The 22,472-nt window shown below is 42.6% G+C and overlaps 1 protein-coding gene across 2 annotated transcripts in view; it reads left to right on the forward strand.

The window, feature by feature from the left end:
- The window catches only part of LOC120743450 (collagen alpha-1(XXI) chain-like), a 76,173-nt gene that overhangs the window by 43,840 nt on the left and 9,861 nt on the right, over window positions 1-22,472 (forward strand). Inside the window, exons 20-27 of one of the 2 annotated variants that reach the window (XM_040047092.1) lie at window positions 1,618-1,662; window positions 1,747-1,800; window positions 4,738-4,791; window positions 6,960-7,013; window positions 14,730-14,801; window positions 15,233-15,268; window positions 17,948-17,992; window positions 22,319-22,351. In XM_040047092.1, the coding sequence (XP_039903026.1) occupies window positions 1,618-1,662; window positions 1,747-1,800; window positions 4,738-4,791; window positions 6,960-7,013; window positions 14,730-14,801; window positions 15,233-15,268; window positions 17,948-17,992; window positions 22,319-22,351 (393 nt within the window). The remainder of the gene's footprint in view (window positions 1-1,617; window positions 1,663-1,746; window positions 1,801-4,737; window positions 4,792-6,959; window positions 7,014-14,729; window positions 14,802-15,232; window positions 15,269-17,947; window positions 17,993-22,318; window positions 22,352-22,472) is intronic. The other variant, XM_040047093.1, reaches the window with a different exon arrangement.

Below are 22,472 nucleotides of genomic sequence, written 5' to 3' on the forward strand. Positions count from 1 at the left end.
GAAGACCTGTCAAGTACAAAAACATGAATGTCTCTATCATAAAGGTTCATCTGAAACAGAACTTGGTACAACACTGAAATCGATGCTATCCTTGAGGAAACGAGTGCGATACCATGCTGCAAGTTAGGCGTGATTCTCCAACAAGTCTCTATGTGGTATCGGCTTGTTTTTCCTGTTCCAGCTGTGGTTACTAACATATGAATCTAATCTCTGTGCACCTGCGATATATCAAAGCTGTTTGTGCTGCAGCACTTTTCTTGTCTCTCAGTCCATCTGTCATTCCACCCTTTCCCTGTTTGGCCCTCTGCTCACCTCAAGGTGAAAGTATGATGGTGTTTCAGGCTCGCGGCATTGTTGAAAGATGGATGAGAATGATGAATGTTCTAATGGAGGACCCGCTTCACTCTTTGTGTTTATGTATTGGTTTTAAGGTTAGAGTACTTGTTGTCTCCCTGGCCATCTTATTGGCACCTTAACTCTTTCTCTCTTGAATGCCTGTTAAAGTTATTGTCTAATGTGGTCTTTATCAGGGAAAGAGTTAAACCAGTTGCTGAAATACTAAAACACTTCCACGTAGAAAGATTAGGAAAGACGACGGGAAGCAAACAGGATGTGTTTTTGATGAGATGGCCCTGATGCTGTCTCTGAATCAAAGCCTGTATGTCACACACCTGCCTGTGTCCACATTTATCAGCCTTATTTTACACAGCTGACTCTATTACACACTTACACAACCACAACTGACTTATCTGCATCAGTAAAGATTCACACTGGGAATCCAAAGTATGCTGATACACCAGTGTACACTTAACAGGTGGGAAGTCAGTGCTTCAATAATTCTGCATTTCTTTAATCAGAGCACTGTGTAACGTAACCACCTAGTGATAATTACCTCAATCAGGTTAAATTATTATATCTACAAAGTTTTTCCAAGCAGAATCCAAGAACCACCACTGTTAGCTGTAGTGGAAGATGAACACCAGCGTGAGCTGAATGCTTGAATGCTGGAACGTGAACAGTTGCCTCCTGCGTATGCAGACAGCTGTAGTGACAACAGCAGAACCTTATTTGAGCTGGACAGCTTACGTTTGATCTCTGAAACAGCAGTTTACAAAAAAGTTCTCTATTCAAGATCTGTTCGCCCGCTCGGTCTGGAGCTCTCACTCATTCTGCAAAGGCTTTAACAAAAAGAGTCTAACAGACGGAGCTCAAGGCGAACGTTCTGTCAGCTGCTCTTTCTGATGACACACGATTTTCAAGCTAAACTTTCAAAGCCAGTGATGATGAATCACTAAGATGGTGAGAATACAGGAACATTTGGAGCAATATATATGTCCTCTATACAATTTACATATTTAGTGAAGCAGCAGTGGAATTATTTAGAAAACTGTCATAACAAAGCCCATATTTCATCATCAGACACTGGCTCCCACCGTTTCACCGTTTCAAATATAAACTCGATCTTTATTTGACATCTGTAGACAGTTACTACATCATTGTCACATTACCTTTGCATGTAAATGTTTTGAACAAAAATAAAATGCAGTTCACTGAAGCTGAGCTGAAGACTAAATACAGCTTTATGTAATCATGTCCTTCTGTTACTGTAATCCACAGGGGGCGCGGGGACCTCCTGGTGAACCAGGTCTACAGGTACCTCTGGTAAACTCTGAAACTAACTCGTGTCAGAACTGTTGGTGACACAAGTTGGTGACCTTAACTCATTTCTTGTGTTCTTGCATTTAGGGTGAAAAGGGGTTGCCTGGCCCACAAGGTCCCCCTGGAATAAACGGAACACTGGTTAGTATGACATCTCTTTTCATTTGCTTCCACTTTTTAAAATGTTTCTTCAAGTATTCACAGCAAATTAGGACATTGTTAACTAATGAACATCCCTCAGGTCGCCCAGTAAATCACTGAGGGATATGATTAGGGTAGCCACGTTAAATAAAAAGGTTTCAGAGACTACAGCACATTACCTTTTAAATAAAGTCCCTTGCATGCATTCTGCCTTTAAAGCTCTTCTAAGATTTCTGATTGCATACGCCAAATACACAAAAATTCCTTATAAAGGGGTAGATGTTAGCTTGAATGCTATCTTTAATATGTTCACTTGAAACCTGATGCATGTTAAGGTCAGTGATGACCCTCTCCGTATGGGCTACTGGATCAACTTTGCAACTGATCAATCAAGTTGTCTGAGTATTCAGTTAGCATTAGCCCAGAAGCTAGCTAATGCTATCCAAGAAGCTAGCTAATGCTATTAAAAGCTATCACTAGCAAACCAGCATGGCAAATGTAATCTGCAACAGTAACTTGATTGCTTACCATTTGTTGCAGAAGTTAATTTTATATAAACACATTTTTTTTCCTCACGCAAAATTGTGACACACAACATGATTGGTTAGTTGCAATGTTGACCCTGGTGGTTAATAAAATGATGCAGGAACAACACCAACACAAGGATGTCAGATACACCATATATAAAATTATTCTCCAAAGTTTTGGCAATTAGGGGATAAATGCTCTAATCATTTAGACTGATACACATCAACAGCTGTTTAGTATTCTTACAGAAAAAGACCTTATTGCTGTTCTTTTAAAAATATAGGGTTGCAAACCTCAGAGTTTAAGATAATACCACAGTGAACATAGTTCTTTAGGCTACTTTGTAAAAGTGCAATCACAGCAAAACATTTGTCTTAGCTTTTCTCTCGTCTATAGGGGCTCCTACTTTTAGAATCACAGTGTCCAACATCATTTTTTCACCATATGTGTCTGCAAAACAAAATATTTCGGACTCAGAATGAGTCTTTGTGCAGTTTTATGTGTGCCATCTCCAGAACACTGCCGTCCCTGCGGTTAGCTCATAATGAGATCATTAATTTAGCCACGGATCCTTATGAATCCATTCACTGATTTATTTGGCAATATCATTAAGGCTGCAAGTGCCTGTTGCTGTAGACCAAAAGTCAGACCAGCATGTGCTGTGGGTTATAGCTGTACACACAGTATGGAGACCCCCCCTCTGGTAAACAAGATTACACAGAGAAATGCAATTACAGCAGAGCCTGGAGAGCACACGCTGCTCAGTGATAATGGCTGGACACGTTGTTCACAGCTTTGTCACCCTCCTATGGCCAGAGTGGGACAGTACAGCTGGAGTGAGGGAGGGTCTCAGTGAATCGTGCTGAGACCTAAGGACACATCTACACTGCAGAAAACTGAATCAGAAATGAGATTAATGGCAGATATTTTCTGCATTGGTCTGTTTTTTGCAGACTGCTCTACAATGTGAGGCTGCACAAAGGTCACCTTTCCACAACCACCAGCTTCATCTTTGAGTCTTCATCCTCCTCTTCCTATTGTGTCAGTACAACAGAACCCAGCTATGACGTTATGCCTGCAGTGGGCCTCTGACTTATCTGACACGCACAACACATATACACACAAATACACGCACACTGAGTCAAGAGGGAGGAGGAAAGTGTGTGGGCGGGATGAGCCACCCCTTGTAACTAGGCAACCACATACATTCTTGTGATTATAAAATATACAGAGATTTCAAACTTACTGTTAGCTGACCCAGCTGGCACCCATTATGTTTGGCATTTCCAATGTGCCTGTTTGTGCTTTGGCTCCTTATATATCATGTACAGTCATGTGTTTCCTCCAACTTGCTGGATAAGTAAATACATTCAGGTAGCCTCTGGTTGTGACAGGTGAAGTACCTTAAGCCTGCATTCTTTCCCACTGGCCAGGTGGGGATAATATTTGAGATGTTCCAAAAGAAAAATGTCATTCCCTGACTGGTGGGCACTGGTTTTGGAGGTTGTTGGCTTGCTGGACAAAATCTTTGCACAGAAGGTGCTGCACCAAAAACCTCCTTGTTCTGGTTGCGAGCAGAGTTGCAGGGTTGACACTAGATTTTCGCATTTGTCTGAAAACACACAGTAACTCTGAGCTGACAGCTGATGGCCCACGTAGGATGCGGATTGCGACATAACTAAAATCACCCCCTCTATCTCCTGTGACATCAGCATATCCACGTGCAATCACTGCTTTTTACATTCAATGGATGATCCAGAATATATGGAGAAACTTAAATAATACAAAGTAAAACATCAAATTTCTATTTGACAATAAACAGATATTTACTGGAATAGCATAACACATAACAGAGTTAGAAACAGATCAATTCCAGCTCCGTTTCTGCAGCCTGTATCTGCAGACACGCACGAATCAGCAGTAACAGCGATAAGTGTATTGGGTGTTTTTTTGCCTTTTCCTATCTTGACTGTTAATAAAAGAGCTCTGCTGCCTGTTCCTCCCTTACAGTCTCGCATATTTCAGGACGGTAGAATTTATTTGTGTTTTTTTTCCTGTTGTGAAGGCATGTGGGAAGATAGAGCAGCTAACACACAGCTTCAAGCTGCGCTCTTGATACAGCAGAATGCTTTGTTGAATATGCAAACTCTGTGTGTGTTTACGCACACCACTGTCCAAATGTAGATGCCCTGTGTGTGTGTGTGTGTGTGTTCCTGGTGTGAGTGGACCTGAGCCATCTCATTTCTCCCTCAGTGCCTCCTGACTAAGCCGTCACGCACTCTGTCACATTCAGCCCAAAGCGCTGTGTCTGTCTCTTTCATCTCATTCTCTCTCTCTCTCTCCTCCTCCTTCCCTTGCTCTCTCACCCCCATCCTGCCCCCCCTCCCCCTAATGTTTGTCTCCATCCAGGGAGCCCCAGGGCCCCGGGGGCCGCCTGGAGAGATTGGCCGAGATGGTCCCAAGGTCTGTGTGTTGAATGTTTTTAATTAGTTATTATGCTAATGGCCTGCTACTCCCCAGCCGCTTGGCTATTCTCAGCCCGTTCTGATGTTGCACCCTTCCTCTCCTCTTGATGTTCCCGTGGAGAAAAGTGCATTTTTCTAAGCAGGAGTCAAACTGTTTGGAATCAGTGTGTAGATGTTTCTGAATAAATGCCAAAGATGGTTCATACTTTTGACTCTTAATGTGCAGATACTCAAATTTGCATTTGTGCAAAATTAGGCTTCACACTATGAACTCATTTAGGTGCTTATACACAAATTACACAAGCCTAATTGCTATTGCACTTGTGTAAAGTTGGATAATTTCAAAGAGACAAATTCAAACCAGATTGTTCAAAATCAAAAACTGTTTTTTTAACTTGTGTGAAAAAGCTTCAGAAACGAGATCAGTCTGAGGCTCCTCACAGAGACCAGCACAGGGGGCATGAGGACACGTTCATATTTCTCTGACCTTGAAAGGCATATTTCCTAGCCCTTTGGAATTTGTATACTCAGCACAGCATGCATGGCACAAAGATGGAAGGAAAGGAGGGGTAGAAGATGATTTCATGCATATCAAGGTGAAAATGGCCTCTTTGCTGTTGTGCTGAGCAGGAAAATGCTGCTTGATAAAGTGGTCATGCCAACCTATCTGTAAGGCAACATAAATAGACATTAGTCAGTGAGATTAGACTTGTATCATTAAAGCAGTCTGTACTGAGCCCAGTATATTTGTTGTAAAGGCTTACATGCACAGTGAATGCAGGTGAAGGCCTCCTTGCCTTTGCATGACCCCATTAAATTCCTGGAAACTTCCGAGGGCCTCTTAATATACCAGGAACACGTGATGAGAAATGAGGAGCTGGGGTTGGACAGTCTGCTTAATTTGTATTGATTCAGGGGCATCTGGTAGTAGAATTGTTTGAGATTCATAATCATGTTGTTATAGATGTAAGTATGCAGAGCATGAGCTATTTATTGAGTTCTCCTTTCACAAAGCCAGATATGTTGTGCTGCCATGTTTCTAAAGTAGTAACTGATCCTTGAGAGAAACTTTTACACGTTAACTTAAAGATTGAATTTTATTTGAAATCCCTGCCAAACAGCACAAGTCTGAGCCGTCTCTCACTCGTCACAGTGTGACAGTGTGAACGCTTAGACGACTATAACCAAATCACTGTTCTGCTTGAAAACAGAGCAATCTTCAACCTCACCAGTGGATGTGACTGCGAGGTCTAAGATTAAGTTTAAATTCATCAATCAAGCTAAACAGATGACTGAGTTCATTTGTTACTGTGCTGTACTCAAGCACAGTTGTGGCAGTGATTACTATAGTAGAGGTGCAATGGGAAAGCAATATTAGTGTTAGCTAGTTTTATTGTTAGCCACTGTCGATGCCTACAGCACACACCTCTTATACATTAACATTTTAAGCACAAACATGACCAGGAAACTGTAAGATTCTGAGAAAGGTTTGAATATCACGCTTCTCTCTATTTCTTTAAATATAGGATGACAATGTGAAGTGAATGTGAAAATGTAGTCATATAAATTATGCACATTGTATCCTTAAGAAAACATAAGGCTCCTAAAAAGGAAGCAACTTTTGTAGTTTTGCTTGGTGAAGCTTCCAAACAGAAGGTGCAGCACATAAAAGCTCTTTCAGCTAATTCAGTTCTGCGATTGAAGACGGCATAAAAGTAAGCGCAATCAACTCCATATCGACCAGCTGCAGCATTAAAATAGTGCTTGCAAGCAGCACAGTGTTTGTAATACTCAAATTCCCACATTGGCACTGACAGCGATGCCGTTCTGGTGCTTGGAAAAGCTCTCTGTCCTCTAAATTTAGTCAGACACTTTTGTGATGTGCTACTCTGATTAGCACAGCTGGTTAACAGGGACGAGAACAGTAATGGGACTGGCTGAGAGGATTGTGATGAATCACTCTACTGTGTGATTTATATTCACCTTCACTCATCTCCTTTGCAGCATGTGCAGCTATATGAATGCAAATAGCAGCCATGCACTGATGTGCCCTCCATGACCCTTGTGCCTGTCTTGATCTTCAAAAACTGCATCAGAGCTGAGAATGTGGGTAACAGATGACCCTCAGGAGTACGCTCAGACGGATGTTGTGTGTGTTTCATTTAGGGGAGCTGTGGAGATCCAGGAGTGGTTGGTCCTGTTGGTCCACCAGGCCTGACGGTGAGTGGGGGGCTACCTTTGTGTTGACCATTTTAATACAATTTGAACAGTTATTAAAACGTTGAGGCAGCTTTGTGGCTACATCCTCTTACATCTGCTTAACTTTTCTAATCGTGTGATACTAATGGAAAAACATGAGATGCTGCAGTGACATGACCGAATTGCTTTGTAAACACGGGAAACCTCACCCGGCCTGGACACGGAAAGGATCGACAGATTGATAACTCTTTCTCGATTCTTATCTTATCTTATCTCGGAGTCCCAGATATAAACCCACACCCAGTTTCACACCTTGGCTCAGGCGATTAGAGGATCATCAGGGGGTCCTTTTGTCCCTCTGTGGGGGGAAACTCCCACTAGGTTTAAATCTGGGACTCCCCACCATTTGACCTTAGAACTGAAGAAGCTTCTCGGATGAGAGGTGAAACGTCTTCAAGCAACTTAAAGACGTCCAGACGCTTTTCTTTGCAAGCTCCTTTGACGACACAAAGTTAACCAACATTTACTTTCTACACTAACAGCCAACAGTTAACCAGTAGTTTGTTTTGGAGCTTCCTTAACTAAGGCATGGGTTACTTCATCATCGGTGTGACAACTTTATTGTCCGTATGGGCTCAGGTCAGGTATACAGTATCTAAACTGGTCTGCCAGCTGTTTGCAAAATATTAGCTGAGAGCAGCTGTGTGAGTGTCTCATAACGTTTTCAGTTGCTTCAGCTCACGTGATGATAACAATGGTGTTCATGGGATATGGAGAAACATTCAAATGAATGTAATTGCAGTGCTTAAGAAACTTATTGGACCAGGACCCAGTGTAAAGTTTATCCATTACAGCTGCCCTAAATCAAGAGGATCGTAGTTACCAAAATATCTTTTTCATTGAAAAAATAAATACGTTTACTGTTTTACAAAGGAAATGCAAAAAATAGTGAAGGGCAACGTTACATTTTCCATAAAAGGAAAAAGTAATGTTAGTTGTTGAATCTTATACTAAATTATTTTGTGACTTCTTAGAGAAGTCTGGTGTATTAGTTCAAATGCAAGTGTAAAAACGTGAGTTCAGTTTGAAATTCCTCACAAAATGATAAAGTGTGAAGAACTCCCTGAAAGGGAGAAAGTCCGCACTGAAGCACTTTTGGATCCTGGATTGTCGTTGACACACAGTGTTCTCACAGTGTGGTCAAATGTGCTTTGGAGACTAGTGCACCAAGAAAGAGGCAGAAAATGAAAGCTGACTGAAACAGATGTCAGGCCCATCAAGACTGTAAGTAACAGAGACAGAAGGAAGACCACTGCTGATCTTCAGGCAGAGATAAATGTGTCTGGATCAGAGTCTGAGAAAGTCTTCAGAATGACCATATGCAGATGACTGAATGAACAAGGCTTCAAGGGAAGAACAGAGAGCACCAACACCGGAGGGTAGATGACTGGAAGAAAGTACTCTGGATAGACAAGTTCAAGTTTGAACTCTGTGGTCAGCATTGTTGCGCTTATGTCGACAAAAGCGCCGTTTATGTAAACATGAGAGCAAATGAGTGAAAACTGAAGGTATAATGAACCAGAAGGTCTACCACAGCATCTCAGTGCATCATGGCATGCCCTCCTAGGCTACGTCCACACGTACCCAGGTATTTTTGAAAACGCCAATTTTTCTATGCGTTTGCGCCTTTCGTCCACACGTAAACGGCGTCTTCGGTCACTGAAAACGGATTTTTTTAAAAACTCCGGCCAGGGTGGATATTTTTGAAAACTCAGTTTTTGCATTTACGTGTGGACGAGGAAAACTGAGAAAACGGAGCGTCAAAGGTGTGCTCCTTTTTTGACGTCACACTGTGCGCCACGTTATTGTTTTGGTGAAATGAATTTCTACAATACGGTTACTTGTACTCTCTGCAGTGTTTAAATGCTTACATATACACACACAGTTACTGTCCCTCCACACATACGACTCGGTTCTGCTTCTATGCCCCAGCTTTGTTTACTTTTTCCCAACGAGGCTTCTAGACTTCTGATTGGCCAACATTTCTACACTGTTAGGAATATAGCGCCACCTGCTGCTTTGGTATGTTCCTAGCAGCGTTTTCCTTCATTTCTGCCTTTACGTGTGGACGGGATTGTTTTTTAAAACGAAAACTCTCCATTTTCAAGAATACCCGTGTACGTGTGGACGTAGCCTCAGTCTCAAACTGAAGGTCATGGTACATATACCAAAAAGACAATGACCTCAAGCATATTTCAAAGCTTTCCAAAGACTATTTGACCAATAAAAAGGAACACTGGAAATGATGGAAGTGTGACTTGAATCCACAGATTTGAGATGCAATGGATTCAAAGATAGGAAACAAGCCAGCATCCGGGAACAGCCTGGAACTATTTGGACCTTAATAAACGATACTATCGAAAGTCCATAAAAACGCTGCCAGCAGTAATGACAGCTATTATCAAGGCATGTAAAATATGAACTTTTATGGTTATATGTAAATAAGGACTGCTTACTTGTTTCATTTTGTTATTTGCCTAATAAATAACATCATTCAGTTTTAAACAATTCTTTTTTTATTACTCTTTTATTTCTAATATATTTGGGGTTTCTTGAATGTTTTTATGACCAGTGGTCTAGTAAATCTGTTAAGCACTGCCATATAACGTCATTCTTAGCGTTGCTAAAAAGGCCATTTTAAGCATTTTGTTATGTTTGTTTTTTTAGTCGCTGTTGGGTCTATTAACACTTTTTGTTTTATTATCTTGACGTCCCCATGACCTGTTCTGCAGACTCCTGCTGAGATTAAATACAAAAACGTGATAAATGAGACGTCTGTTGATCTACACAAGTATAAACTATCAGGTTAAGGCTGTGTGCAGGCAGGAGTGGAAGTAGAAGGACCCAATGTGCAGACACTGAGGCGGAAAGTAACTCAAAACTCAGCTTTTATTGCTGGATGGCAAACGTAACAAAAAAATCCAAATAAACTTACATGAACAGGCAGACGGAACATACAGCATAAATGAGAGTAGATCACAACACAGACACAAAGAAACACAGGGCTTAAATACATAGAGGGAGCAATCAGGGAATGGGTAACAGGAGGGAAACACAGCTGGGGCAAATCAGGCCTAACGAGACAAGGGGAAGCAAAACCAGACACATTTACATCAGACATGGACTTTCAAAGTAAAACAGGAAACATAACACAGACTCACAGGCAGGCACTAAAACAAAGGGAACAGAGACGTGGGACCAGGGCAGACACTGACTGGACGTGGGAATACAGCAGACAGGGGAGACAGCAACTATGGAACAGACAGAAAACCAAAACACTAAAACTCTAACCAAACCCCACCCAGAGAACCTTAAGAATAATCCTAAAACCCGTAAAGCAAAGCTAGAATATAATGAAATAAAATCAAAGAACCAAAAACACTGGGTCAAGGACCCAGGGACCCTAACAGTACCCCCCCCCCCCCCAAGGGCTGGCTTCCAGACAGCCCAAACCAGAACATCAAAAACAAAAAAAACAACCCAACCAGGGTGGGTGGTGGGGGAAACAGGACGGAGGGCACGAAACAAATGAAACACAGCAAGCCAGAAACCAAAACACAGGGAACAGAATCCAAAACAACAGCACTGAGGCCCAAGAGCCCAGAAAACAGTTCAGGGGGCCGTGCGGGACCAGGCGGGGGCGCAGACTCGGGGGCCGGACCAGGCGGGGGCGCAGACTCGGGGGCCGGACCAGGCGGGGGCGCAGACTCGGGGGCCGGACCAGGCGGGGGCGCAGACTCGGGGGCCGGACCAGGCGGGGGCGCCGCAGGTGGTGGCTGGACGGGCCCCTCGGACCCTCCAGCGAGAACAGACGGCTGAAGCGGTTCCTCGGACCCCCCAGCAGGAAGAGACGGCTGAAGCGGTTCCTCAGACCCTTCAGCGGAGACGGAAGACGGCTGGAGCGGTTCTCCAGAACCCCCAGCAGGAACAACAGGTGGCAGAACAGAAGATTGAGGAGAGGAGCAACGGTGGCGTCGTTTCCTTTTGAATGAGGGAACTGAAACTGGCGGAGAAACGGAGACCTCTTCATCGTCCGACCACATAGCTGCCAGGAAAAAGGCAGGTGAAAGAGGTCCCGGCTGGCGTGTGGAAGGAGAGGAAGTCTGTGGTAGCGTTGAGGCCGATGGTGAGTGTGTGTTGTCCTGGGGCGGTGGAAAAGAAGTGGAGGTGGAGGTAGAGAGAGCAAGCTCGCCAGCCCTGACTTGCTCCCTCCAGGCAGCTATGGAGCTGCCCAGTACAGTGTCCGTAGAGAGCCGAGTAAGCCGAGGGTTGCTCCGAATGATGGCATCTACAGCGCTTAGCCCAACTGCCATGGTCCTCAAATCGTTGGCCTGAGCAATGCGGTCAAGGAGCTTAATCATCTGCTCCATCTCAGCGTTGAATTCAGAAGCTGAAGAGTCTGCGGGGTCCATGTTCTGGTCTTGATCTTCTGTCAGGTTAAGGCTGTGTGCAAGCAGGAGTGGAAGTAGAAGGACCCAAAGTGCAGACACTCGGAGGCGGAAAGTAGCTCAAAACTCAGCTTTTATTGCTGGATGGCAAAAGATGGCAAAAACATAACAAAAACAAAAACCCAAAATCCAAATAAACTCACATGACCAGGCAGACAGAACACACAGCATAAATGAGAGTAGATCACAAGGCAGACACAAAGAAACACAGGGCTTAAATACATAGAGGGAGCAATCAGGGAATGGGTAACAGGAGGGAAACACAGCTGGGGCAAATCAGGCCTAACGAGACAAGGGGAAGCAAAACCAGACACATTAACATCAGACATGGACTTTCAAAGTAAAACAGGAAACATAACACAGACTCACAGGCAGGCACTAAAACAAAGGGAACAGAGACGTGGGACCAGGGCAGACACAGACACTGACTGGACGTGGAAATACAGCAGACAGGGGAGACAGCAACTATGGAACACAGACAGAAAACCAAAACACTAAAACTCTAACCAAACCCCACCCAGAGAACCTTAAGAATAATCCTAAAACCCGTAAAGCAAAGCTAGATTATAATGAAATAACAAAATCAAAGAACCAAAAATACAAAACACTGGGTCAACGACCCAGGGACCCTAACATAAACATTAACACACTGCCTGATATTCATGCCTCCAATGTGCTTTGGTGGGTCCTGCGGCACAAGTGGACTCAAAATTGTACAATAATGCTAAATGTATTTATTACTTCATCAGATTACGTCTCACATGTCTATGAATAGTTTAGTGTTTAAATGAATTCGGTTCATTAATATATTATTAAAACAAGACATCGACTTCACCAGTTTTTTTTAACCAAGGGCTCAATCCACATGTCCATGCTTTGCTTGTTGCATTGTGGACTTAACAGGCCAATCTACTCACAAAAAAATGTTTATAATATACAGTGGGGCAAAAAAGTATTTAGTCAGCCACCGATTGTGCAAGTTCCCCCACTTAAAATGATGACAGAGGTCAGTAATTTGCACCAGAGGTACACTTCAACTGTGAGAGACAGAATGTGAAAAAAAAATCCATGAATTCACATGGTAGGATTTGTAAAGAATTTATTCGTAAATCAGGGTGGAAAATAAGTATTTGGTCACCTCAAACAAGGAAAATCTCTGGCTCTCACAGACCTGTAACGTCTTCTGTAAGAAGCTTTTCTGTCCCCCACTCGTTACCTGTATGAATGGCACCTGTTTGAACTCATCATCTGTATAAAAGACACCTGTCCACAGCCTCAAACAGTCAGACTCCAAATGCCGCCATGGCCAAGACCAAAGAGCTTTTGAAGGACACCAGGAAAAGTATTGTAGACCTGCACCAGACTGGGAAGAGTGAATCTACAATAGGCAAGCAGCTTGGTGTGAAAAAAATCAACTGTGGGAGCAATCATCAGAAAATGGAAGACATACAAGACCACTGATAATCTCCCTCGATCTGGGGCTCCACGCAAGATCTCATCCCGTGGGGTCAAAATGATCATGAGAACGGTGAGCAAAGATCCCAGAACCACACGGGGGGACCTGGTGAATGACCTGCAGAGAGCTGGGACCAAAGTAACAAAGGTCACCATCAGTAACACACTACAACGGCAGGGAATCAAATCCCGCAGTGCCAGACGTGTTCCGCTGCTGAAGCCAGTGCATGTCCAGGCCCGTCTGAAGTTTGCCAGAGAGCACATGGATGATACAGCAGAGGATTGGGAGAATGTCATGTGGTCAGATGAAACCAAAGTAGAACTTTTTGGTATAAACTCAACTCGTCGTGTTTGGAGGAAGAAGAATACTGAGTTGCATCCCAAGAACACCATACCTACTGTGAAGCATGGGGGTGGAAACATCATGCTATGGGGCTGTTTTTCTGCCAAGGGGACAGGACGACTGATCCGTGTTAAGGACAGAATGAATGGGGCCATGTATCGTGAGATTTTGAGCCAAAACCTCCTTCCATCAGTGAGAACTTTGAAGATGAAACGAGGCTGGGTCTTCCAACATGACAATGATCCAAAACACACCGCCCGGGCAACAAAGGAGTGGCTCCGTAAGAAGCATTTGAAAGTCCTGGAGTGGCCTAGCCAGTCTCCAGACCTCAACCCCATAGAAAATCTGTGGCGGGAGTTGAAAGTCCGTGTTGCTCGGCGACAGCCCCAAAACATCACTGCTCTCGAGAAGATCTGCATGGAGGAATGGGCCAAAATACCAGCTACTGTGTGTGCAAACCTGGTAAAGACCTATAGTAAACGTTTGACCTCTGTTATTGCCAACAAAGGTTATGTTACAAAGTATTGAGTTGTATTTTTGTTATTGACCAAATACTTATTTTCCACCCTGATTTACGAATAAATTCTTTACAAATCCTACCATGTGGATTCATGGATTTTTTTTTTCACATTCTGTCTCTCACAGTTGAAGTGTACCTCTGGTGCAAATTACTGACCTCTGTCATCATTTTAAGTGGGGGAACTTGCACAATCGGTGGCTGACTAAATACTTTTTTGCCCCACTGTATTTGTGTTTTTGAAGCATGAAGCAAACCTGACCAAGTAGTTTTGCTTCCTAAACCTAAGCATTCGGTGTTTGAGGTTCAAACACAATAGCAACATAAAGTGAAGTTTCATCTGTGTTTGCCTAACACAAAGATACAGCAAACATTACAACATTTGCACAATCTCCCAGTTCCAGCAGTTCCAGCCTACATAAAGGTGACAGTCTGATAATTCAGCATGAACCCAGATTCCTGCTGTCAGCTCGTACTTATTTCACCAACCCGGATCTTCCTGCTGAGTGACAGCAGCAGTTTTTATGTCGCTTGTTCGTTAAGCAACATGTTACTGAAGAATTACGCCCACAAATGTCAACCGTTTAAAAAAAGAACCCAAGTTGTCTTTGCTGCTTAATTACAGGTACCTTTGTTATTTCCAAGGTGTCATCCTTCAAAGCACAATTTGCTTCAGCATTTTAGAAATGATAATTTCACAAGCAAAGGAACACTTGAAATGTCTTCGCTCAGATATCTTTAGAAGCCACGTTTACCTACGCTGATGATTATCTGGAGCCCGAGGTATTTATTGACCACTTTCCAAAGATCCTGGCTTTAATGTGTCGGCTCTGTGCTGGACACCAAACAATCACAGACCTGGTTTACATTCTCTGCATCTTTTCTTTTCTCCCACATCAATGAAATTTTCTCAGGGATCAAGTGGAGAACCAGGCGTTCCAGGGCTGCCAGGGGCCATGGGTCTGCCAGGGTTCAAAGGTCATAAGGTGAGAGTCAACTCGTGTAATTACATACAAAAAAACATGGTTTATTTGTCCATAATGAAGTCTTGAAAAGGCAGCAGAGGCAGCACTTGATGAATGATTTATGGCTCTAACTGTCAGGAGCTTACATGATTTACAAGCTGTACTGTGGAAATGTTGACAGCGTAACATAATACATGCTTGTTGATGTATTATTCATACTGTGCTTAGATGACATGATTAATTTTAATGGTGCTGAAGGTTGTCCTTCACACTTCAAAAGCAGATGCCCAGACACATAAAGACACAATAAACAGCCCTGATCCAGAACATACTGCTGTGTTTGATGCGCAGTGTGCAATCCACAGCACATGTTGTTTCTCTCTGGTTAAGTCTTCGCGCTGTCACCGCAGTGTAACGTGGGCGTGCTCTAACACTCAGTGTTGTGTCATCAGGGGGAGAGAGGTGAACCTGGGTCCAAAGGAGCACAGGTACGGTGGCTTTTCTTCCCGACACTCATTCACAGTGTGGAATCACATCCAAACTAACCAGCTTCATGAGAACATACGATCCATCATGACTCCACAGGCTCTAAGCTCCATCTCAGCACAAGTAGGTTTAGCTTAACTAAAGAACAGCATTAGTGATGCAGCGCTCCATCGATCGTGTTCTAGGGCCAAACAACCGTTAGCCTAGAGGTATGTTTCTGAATCATTTTCAACAAAAACACATGTGCCATGCTAATTCATGAAGCGGCGGGGTTATTAAAATATCCAGAAAAAGTGAGGTACCCTGTTAATCATTCTGTTTCATAACAACATCGTTTTTAGCAAACTTAAATACCCAGGGGCAGTATTCAAATATGTAAATGTGAAGTCAAAGTTTCAGCTAATAAATGTTAAACAACAATGACATGAATATAAAAGCAAAGAGAGCGACGCTCTGCCTTCTGCTTCTGCAGACGGGGCCAGAAACATGAAACTAGAGAAAAGCCAAAGGTTACACCGACAGCTCACTGGCTACAGCATTAGCATTATGATAAAACCAGTTTCAAAATAAGATTTTAGCACAATGGTTTCATGTGTTTGTTTGTGGTGTTGCATATCGCCGTGAAGTGGGAACAACAAACAGTTGTGATACTGTTGTTCCTGGGAAGGGGAATGTCAGGTTTTTGGTCAGTGGTCCTGACCTCTCAGTGAGTCCCGTGATTGGTTAATCGGCGGTACATCTCCAGCTTTACTTATGTGGCATCATGTCAGATGAAAACAGCTGGTGCTGCATACCAGGGTCAGGACTTTACACTGTTATGGAGAGAAACAACAGTTTACCCACTGAGCAGTAGAGGACAAGGAAAAAACTCCTTTTGAACATCAACTATCAGAGGTTTACACAGGTGGACATCAGAGGTTTACACAGGTAGACATCAGAGGTTTACACAGGTAGACATCAGAGGTTTACACAGGTGGACATCAGAGGTTTACACAGGTAGACATCAAAGGTTTACACAGGTGGACATCAGAGGTTTACACAGGTGGACATCAGAGGTTTACACAGGTAGACATCAGAGGTTTACACAGGTAGACATCAGAGGTTTACACAGGTGGACATCAGAGGTTTACACAGGTGGACATCAAAGGTTTACACAGGTAGACATCAGAGGTTTACACAGGTAGACATCAGAGGTTTACACAGGTAGACATCAGAGGTTTACACAGGTGGACATCAGAGGTTTACAGAGGTAGACATCAAAGGTTTACACAGGTGGACATCAGAGGTTTACACAGGTGGACATCAGAGGTTTACACAGGTAGACATCAGAGGTTTACACAGGTAGACATCAGAGGTTTACACAGGTGGACATCAGGTTGACACAGGTGTACACAGAGGTTTACACAGGTACCAGGTGGACATCAGAGGTTTACACAGGTAAGGACATCAGAGGTTTACACAAGGGGACATCAGAGGTTACAACAGGTACACAGGTGGACATCAGAGGTTTACACAGGTAGACATCAGAGGTTTACACAGGAGGTAGACATCAGAGGTTTACACAGGTAGACATCAGAGGTTTACACAGGTGGACATCAGAGGTTTACACAGGTGGACATCAAAGGTTTACACAGGTGGACATCAGAGGTTTACACAGGTACACAGGTGGACATCAGAGGTTTACACAGGTGGACATCAGAGGTTTACACAGGTAGACATCAGAGGTTTACACAGGTGGACATCAGAGGTTTACACAGGTACACAGGTGGACATCAGAGGTTTACACAGGTAGACATCAGAGGTTTACACAGGTAGACATCAAAGGTTTACACAGGTGGACATCAGAGGTTTACACAGGTACACAGGTGGACATCAGAGGTTTACAGAGGTGGACATCATCTAATTTAATTTATTTTGAACCTGCAGGAAAATCAGATATAGTGTTACAGATGATCTATTTGACATTATTCTACAGCAGAGCTTTTGCTTGTTAACTAATTATCACTTTTTTAAATAGCATGAGTACTGAGTGTTCTCTGATACAGGCTTTAACTGGTAGATTTTCCTCAGTTCTTCTAATTTTAATAAGAACATTTTGAACACCCTGTTCTGACAGGATGACACAGCGGACAAAGATGTTTGCAGCAACTATTCAAGCGATTACTTCACTAATATGACTGCATTGGACTGCAGTGAGTATGTAGTATATTTAAGTAGCTCCAGTTTCTTAGAGCAAGTGTAAGAGGCCAAAGACGTCTAATGTAAGCTGATCTTTAATATAAAACCTCAGCTTTGCTGCAGCCACTGTTGTCTGCACTGGTTGCTTTTACATGCACTAATGGCAGACAGAGTGATGGCCCAGAGGAACAGAGAAAGCTCCTCTGGGTGCTTCCTCTGCTGCAGGATGTGGTTGGAAAACCACACAAACGAGATAAAAAAGTCAGGTTTGTTAAAGGTCACCAGCAGCCAATTCTTATCCCTTTCTCACTCTGGCTTTCCCTTATTGGCTGCTAGTGGTAATCATGACCTTTTCTCCACTCCCCCTGTCCCTCTCTCACACACACACATATAAAATGAAGACATTGACAGGCACACACCAGTGCATACACACATTCAGCCCCACACACATGCAAACAAATTCACACAATCCTCCAGTCAATGATGAGGTATCTCTTTTGCAGGGGGAGCGAGGCAGAGACGGAGATCTCGGGAGTCCCGGCGTGCCGGTGAGTGTAGAATCCTTCTGCTTCCACTGGGTGGCAGCGGAGCTTATGTTTTCAAACGCTGTGTTCAAAATGTGTGCTTCTTGTGTGTGTGCACAGTTACTTGAACCAAATGTCCCCACAAGGACACAGGGATGGGACTTACACGGAGCTAATTTAGGCTTACATCATGAGGTTACTTTAAACTAGTTTAGGTTGGGGAAAAATAGAGAATTGATGAAATTTGACCAAACCAGTATCTTGTTAGAATTTCTTTTCTTTAGCTATCTGTAGCTAATAAACTGGAGCCCTCAGAGAAATTCTCCCAAAGTCATTACAGTCCTTACAGATCAGGTCAAACGTTTGCACACATCCATCATGAATGTGACTGTAACTGTAGGCTTTCTTTGAACTGTTCAAACGGTGGAATGATTGCACAGCATACATGCTTAGTGGCTGCTGAAAACAACAATTGGGTGCAAAGGTTTGAAATTGTTTTTGCATTTTTGAATTGTTTGATTTGGCCACCAACAAGCCACCAAACTCTAAATACTGTGTCAGAGACCACGACAGTGGGTGAGAATGAGAATTATCACAACATTCATGCTCATCATGAGTTGATGTAAACTTACTGCCTGATTGTGATCTTATAAAGCACCTTAAAAAGCCTCTGTAAGAGCAGTGTTATATGGATTTCTGATAAAAGAAAACAGTACATTAAAAACACAGTAACACCGAAAAGAAAAAGAGGGGCATGAAACGGCAACAGTGCTTTACACAAAGAATCATAAAATCTAGTCTGGAAGCACATATTCAACAGCCACTCAGAGAGAGGTGACTAAGCTGAGTTAATATGCCTTGATAAGTGACCCTGGAGACAAACTCCAGGGCCCTCGTGGCAAAGCCCCAGCCAGCTTCGTTGTTCAGGCTCAAGCTAAGATCCACATTATTGAGGATCACAGTGCCACAGTTCAGATTCTTGGCAACAGCGAGGAGGGCCCAGAGGAGACACCGTGTCAGAATAGGCTGAAATACAGACGTTTAATTGAAAACCAATGGTCAGTTTACAGGTTTCGATGGCGTGAACTGGCGAACAAATCTGAAGGTGATGATTAGAGAGACAGACAGCAGCTCTAGGACTGCTGGAAGTGCAATAAAAAGACACATTTTACAGCTCAGTCTAATAACTTTTGCTCACACAACACCATGATTGATTTGCTCAGGGAGGTAAAATTAATGATATTTTATCTATGTCTAATAACATCAGTCATACATGGAGAAACCTCTCGTTGCTCCGTTAGCAGCTATTTTCTCTCAGGTTCATTTGTTTCTGTGTAAAATGCTCCGCAGATGTAGAACGACATGTACAAATATATCTTTAAAAAACACACAAGCAAAAATAACGTGTGAATTTATATTGACGTATATGTAAACAAGTCACTAATTACCAAGATAGCTTGTTCACATACTTGCTTTGGCAGCTGTGACTTGTCAAAGAAGAAAAAGCAGAAGTATTACTAATAACATGAGTAATATCAGCATGTGGAACCTGAAGCAGATAAATATAATTTAGCTACTTTGTTGTTATTATCGTGACATAGAGGAAGGCCTGCTAGTGATAAGCTCGCTAGATACAGGAGCTGAAGAACCACTCCTGGGTGGAACGCAGAACTGACTGTGAGCCACGTAAAGTATTGTTTGTAATAAACAAACAATAGGAGCTCTACATGATATTTACTATAAGAAGAAATCTATTAGATGTAATTGTGAAACACTCCGTTATCCATCAGAGAGAGGCAAGAAACAGCTGCAGAGACAGAACAACTGCTAATGCTGAATAGATGGAATTGTTGTAGTTGGGGAGTATTTTCAAGCTGTTGGCAGATGATTGTTCCTGGCAACAAGGTGAAATGAGATTAGAGAAGCAGGGCAGTATAATAGAACTAGCATGTTTTCCACATTGCAATTATCATCTTTAATGAATGTCAATAAACACAATAAGAAAACATAAAAATCAGAATGTTTCCACCTAATCTATGTAATTGAAGTGTTTATCAGTAGGTATTGATCCCTGAGGCATTGCCCCTCACGTTCCAAGACAAGGATTTGACAGTAAACTTGGAGGTGTGTGTACTGCAGCAGCCATGTTGCATCACACTGAGCCACGGCTGTGTGGTTATGCGTGCGACACTGGAGACACATGAATGTCTCAGCATGCAGCTTAATGTTCACACTCTGTAATTCCTTAGTGTCGAGAATAGCCCAGCCTCCATGTGATGTGCACTCTAGGCTAAATGCATCAGCGGTGAATCACAAGCGTGTCACCTCTGAAATGAATTTGACATTTTTGTCTTCAGACACACTTCCTAATTCCTGCTGGCTAAAATAAATATGATTGTAGTTCGAGGGAACAAGGGCGGGTGTGCCCCTGTTTCCCAAGAGGAAGTGATGAAGCTGTCACTTTGGTACCTAAGGGATGTTTCTTGTGCAACATACTATGTCATTGATTAGTCTGTTACTGACCCTTATTATGTCTGTATTGCACCCATGCACTTTATGGCTACAGCTTGCTAAATTAGCTTGCTAGTGTTAGCTGGTGACGTCCAAAACTCCATCACTGATGCTCCAACAGGTGGCATCATGGTGGCTACAATACCTTTCACACACAGTCTGTGGAGTTTACTGCGTACATTCAGTGCTAGCATTTATGAGGAAGCTTTTAGAGACCAATGAGGTAAAGTAACAAAGCAGCAAAATTAAAAACCTTTATCCCTCTTGACAGCACTGGCTCTTTACTTGGAATGACTCTAAATCCATAATTATAATTCTTTAGTAAGACCCTACACACACACACACACACACACACACACACACACACACACACACACACACACACACACGATGTTACTGCAACAGAAAATAAACATTAGTAATAATGCTATCTGTCAGATTTCTCAATAGCTTTGTTTAGAGCGTTGATTCAAGTCAAAATACAAATGCACAGAAGTGGTTTCTGCAACCATAATTATACAAAAGTGTAAAAAAAGAAAAGAATTACACAATATTTATGTGTGTACATTTGTATGTGGTTTTTGTGATAGCCACAGGGTTAATTCTGCTGAGAATTTCTGGAACCTGAACACATTAACCTTAGTTTGCTGAGTTGAGTAACTGCTGTAGTGGACGTTGAGTCTCCCGAGCTGAACATTGTAAATTGCTCAACATGTAGGGTAATTAAAGATGTTGGGTTAGGGGTTATTTTTTGCAGTTTTCAATCCTGTCTTTCTAAACTTCTATCCATGCTACAAAAACATTCCCTACGTAAAACAAGACCTTCCATCTAGACTAAATTTTAACAACACAAGACATGGGCTGTTTATTCATTAATTCATTGAATAATTCAATTGAAGGCTCTTTAATTATTCTACGAAGTGTAAGCGGCAAGGTCTTGCATGGCTGTTCATATTAGCTTTATGGATTTGTGTGTTTGGTCTATATTATTAACCTAAAAAATGATGAAACACTTGTGGACACTGATTGATGACCAATGACAAAGAAGGGTAACTGAAACTCTTGAATTCTGTAAAACTGAAACCACAAATGCTGTGAGTCCTTTGACTGGAAAGCTCAGTTTTTGTGTGAAGTGCATCCACACAGTGACTTGAATAGAAAGCAACAAAGAGCTGCTGTTTGAGCAGAAACAGAAACGGCTACTGAACATGCATGAACATTTCCCAACACCAACAGTGTCGCACTGCTGGATGCATTCTCAAGTCTTTGAGTGGATGTCTGTAGGGTTTTTGACCTTAATTTCACATTGATTTTCTTCCTGTTACATCAGCAGTGCGGGTGATTGAGAAAGTTCCTTTGGCAGATTGTGCTGTAAGCCCCTGGCATTATGGCTTTAGTAAGGTTTCTTAGAGTTTCTTTCCTAAAATGATTGAAATCAATTACCTGGTCATGAAAGAAAGAGGAAGTCTGGAGCAAAAAGGGAAGCATTTCATGGAAAATGGAACATACCAACCTATCTGTAATTCAGCAGTGTAGAAGCTTTATAGAACTGTGGTTACCACTGGATCGTGTTTTTAGGGGCTAAGAAATCCACATTTTCATCACATTACAACAAAGAGAAAGAGGTGGGAAAAAATCTTTATAAAATGCATTACAATAACCAATCTAAGTCATCGGTTTGACAGAAAAGAGCAGTTCTGCATCAGCAATGCAGAGCAGCTCATGTAGTTTCTCTGACATACTGTCTTTGATGTAAGCAGAAGTTTCTAACTGTCTTTCTCTATTTTCCCCTCCTCTCGTCCTCCCCTCCCTCCCCACTCTCTTTTCTTCTTCCGTCAGGGCGAAGTGGGACCCAGGGGATGGAAAGGAGAGGTTTGTCGAATTAGACTTTGCGGTATTAGATATAATCCATTCTGTCTTATTCTGCACCACAGTGAGAAGGCCTGTCAAGCCTGCATGGCTGCTATAAAAGACTTACAGAGCCAGTACCTTC

This window comes from Simochromis diagramma, unplaced genomic scaffold (genome assembly GCF_900408965.1).
Source record: "Simochromis diagramma unplaced genomic scaffold, fSimDia1.1 OVJJ01000715.1, whole genome shotgun sequence".
Classification (NCBI taxonomy): domain Eukaryota; kingdom Metazoa; phylum Chordata; class Actinopteri; order Cichliformes; family Cichlidae; genus Simochromis; species Simochromis diagramma.